The sequence below is a fragment of the Harpegnathos saltator genome, unplaced genomic scaffold (assembly GCF_003227715.2).
Source record: "Harpegnathos saltator strain DR-91 unplaced genomic scaffold, Hsal_v8.6 scaffold729, whole genome shotgun sequence".
NCBI classification, from domain to species: Eukaryota; Metazoa; Arthropoda; class Insecta; order Hymenoptera; family Formicidae; genus Harpegnathos; species Harpegnathos saltator.
Genome location: NW_020230570.1, coordinates 4,212 through 7,322, shown reverse-complemented (window position 1 = coordinate 7,322; position 3,111 = coordinate 4,212). Strand labels below are relative to the sequence as shown.

General features: G+C 33.8%; 1 protein-coding gene across 6 annotated transcripts; it reads right to left on the bottom strand.

The window, feature by feature from the left end:
- Positions 1 to 474: 474 nt before the first annotated feature.
- On the bottom strand, positions 475 to 2,724 carry LOC105191853 (histone H3-like centromeric protein hH3v). 6 transcript variants are annotated; one of them, XM_019845400.2, is made up of 5 exons: positions 2,370 to 2,719; positions 2,015 to 2,063; positions 1,727 to 1,881; positions 1,384 to 1,396; positions 475 to 1,299 (listed from the first exon to the last, which is right to left on the bottom strand). In XM_019845400.2, the coding sequence occupies exons 1-5, from the start codon at positions 2,393 to 2,395 to the stop codon at positions 1,162 to 1,164; spliced, it is 381 nt and encodes a 126-aa protein (XP_019700959.1). In that variant the 5' UTR covers positions 2,396 to 2,719; the 3' UTR covers positions 475 to 1,161. The 6 variants fall into 6 exon arrangements, with proteins under 6 accessions (XP_019700959.1, XP_011153883.1, XP_019700958.1 ...); XM_019845399.2 differs by having other exon boundaries at positions 476 to 1,299; positions 1,384 to 1,408; positions 2,370 to 2,718; XM_019845401.2 differs by having other exon boundaries at positions 1,234 to 1,299; positions 1,384 to 1,408; positions 1,737 to 1,881; positions 2,370 to 2,724.
- Positions 2,725 to 3,111: the final 387 nt, after the last annotated feature.

Below are 3,111 nucleotides of genomic sequence, written 5' to 3'. Positions count from 1 at the left end.
AGCGGCAAACGCTTCGATATTCATAGTTTAAGAAGTACCACCCAATTATCTCGCAAACTTGTATATTTTACCAAAGTTTCGTAAAATGAAGATACGAATTTTATCGAGATGTTTGAATGTTTCTCCGAAATAAATTTTATTTAGCGAAATAACGGGTATAATCTCTCGGCCTGCCGTTTCTCTCTTACCGCTTCCTATGTCATCTTAAGCGAAAGAAGACGACGCATGAAGATCAGGTCAACGCTATTCTTTTTCCTTTGTCTTTTTTCGATTACATTATTGAAAATATGTGTGTACTTACCTATGATGAAAAATAATTTTACACGTACAAATAACGATACACATTCGGTTAAGCTACATCTGATGAGTGTGTTCAACATGAAATGATTTGCAAAATTCTACGTAAATATCATGGAACAAAAGATTCATTATTTGTCGATACTTTATATGGGAACATAAATAAATATTTCTTTCTTATTGTTATCTTGTAAAAGGACAACGAAAACGTTTATTACGTGTCGCTGAGTCTCATAACGCTCCTTACTTTTTTTTTATTTTCTTTTTATTTATTTTTTTTTTATAAGTAAGGATTAATACCAACACAATATGAGCGAGTTTATATTTGTACATCATCAGCACGAAATAATGACATTTATTCCTGTGCAATATCAATCCCTCTTTCGCTATATAATATTTATAACATTGTAGATGAAATTCGCTAAATTTACATCAGCTTTGTCGTCCTTGTCTCAGACCATTGGAAACGTCAGGAAAATTGTGTACGAAAACGTAAAAGTTTGATTCCTTGTCTCAACGATATCGTTGAACAGTTCTCTATTTAATAAATCAATCGTTCTTTCTTCTTCTTTACTGTTTGCGCGAGAATTGTGTGCGCAAGTGACGATAAACTTCTCTAATAGCACAGATCTCCAGAGGACGTCCAGAGGATGTTTCTTTATCCTCAGGAATGTCCTTAGGACGTCCCAAGGAGAACTTGTGTGTGCTATCAGGACTATTTGTTTCTACTCTCCTTTCGGCATTCATCCCTGGCATTCATCTGGTTCACTTTTGAGTCTTTCCACAAGAATGATTTAGAAATATTGACATCGAAACGTAACAATGAGATTTTATCGGTTGATGATGTCGTTACGACCGCGCAACCTACGTGTTAGAATCATGTCGTTTCGCGTCAGAGTCACGCGTTTCGCGTGTAACGTTAGCAGCTCTGCGTCTTCGAAGAATTGTACGATGTACATCTCCGTAGCCTCTTGAAGGGCTTCGAGAGCGGATGCTTGTAGTCTGTAAATTATACCAATTTCTTTTATTTGATGCAAACTGGCTACTTCATCCGTTGGGTACTGCATGGAATACAATTACACTTACCAATTTTGTTTTCCTATGGGATAAACTATTTAAAATATTTAAAGATTTATAATATCTGGCACTTTTACTGAGATTTTATTTGATTATGTGATATAGGCGTCATATAGGAATCATTGATATGTCGTTACTTATTTCTATATTTTTTTTTTATATTTCAGAAAATATAAATATACTATCGGTAAGACCAGATATTAGAGATATTAGATTGAAATAGCTAGAGATACAAATTATGTTACAGATGTGAAAACAATTAGGTTGAAAATCTGACACATGTTTGCAACCCTTTATTACATACATGTATCTAAGTAGAATGAGGTGCATACAAAGAAAAACAGTTATTCACCTGTTAATACCTTGTCTGGGGAATATCTCGAGGATAATTTCTCTAACTAAACGTGCAAAGGGTAGTCTAGGAATCAGCAAGTGAGTAGTTCTCCTCAGATGTTTAATCTCTTTTAGTACCGGCAGTCTCTTCTTTTTATGTATTATCGAACTTTTCTAAAATAATTGTCCGAGATTTTAAAGCGAAAAGTTGTTAAAAGAAAAAAAATTTATTCACCGACTAAAGATTCAATTTGATTCAACGATATCAGACAGATACCGAATAGTGGTTTAGTAATTTATCACTTACTTTGTTTCGCTTTCCTTCTGGAGAAGCATCAAAATGTGAACGGTGTGACCTGAAATGCATTCGATGAGTTATGAAAATTCTGTTAAAAATGAAGACAATCAAAGTAATACAAACGTTATACGTTAATCGTGTAATAATAATATTAATATTATTAGAAGCATACATGTTAGAAATAATGATATAACTAGACTGATGGAAAGTATGTTATTTTATTAATATTTTAAATGATATTAAATATGTGAGGAGTAATTGACATTAAGAAAGGAAAAATACGGGAGGTAAAATACCGGCATGTGCTTTCTTCAGTATTTTATCAGATTATAATATCTTAAACAATATTCCCTTAGATATTAACCTTGGTATAGGTTTCCGCCGGACCATATTTTATGTGTAACTGACAGCAGGACGAAGGTTTTTCTTACTTGTTAACACAAAGCACAATATCCTTTAACTTATTTGTGTATCGAATATTGTCAAAATATAAAAAAAACTGATATAAACTAAACGTCAGTTTCGTCTGTTTACGATGAAAACTTCGTATGTCGGTCAAAGAGCATTTGGCGCGTTACCTCATAAACCTAACCTTCTAATACAACATACCATGAACGACAATAGGATGAACATAGAGGGTGTATAAACGTGTAGAGAGAAGCATAGTGTAGAAATACAAATGGTGTGTTCTTTGTAGCTGCACTGTTGAACTGGTACAATAAGTTAAAGCGAGACAAATATAGGTTTTCTCACTCTAGCCTATTGCATCAGTTTAGCAGTGCAGCTACAAAGACAGATCAAAAAAGTGAAGCTCTTCTCTTGGAAGTGCAGTAACACTGACGAGTTAAAAGGGAGTTTTTGCAATACCATCTCTGAGATACGGTAAACGTTAATCGTGAATGTCATTGATCGCATACATGGCGACGCGCTCTTTCTGAGCGAATAACGTTCACGGTATTGCAAAACTTTTTTCTATAATATATATATATTTTTATTTATAAAAATATATATATATTATAATTATAATTATAAAGGCCGTTAACCCTAAGTCGAGCACCGACCGAGGTAATACCAGAGAGAAATCTGAGAGCGGCCAACGGGCCGAT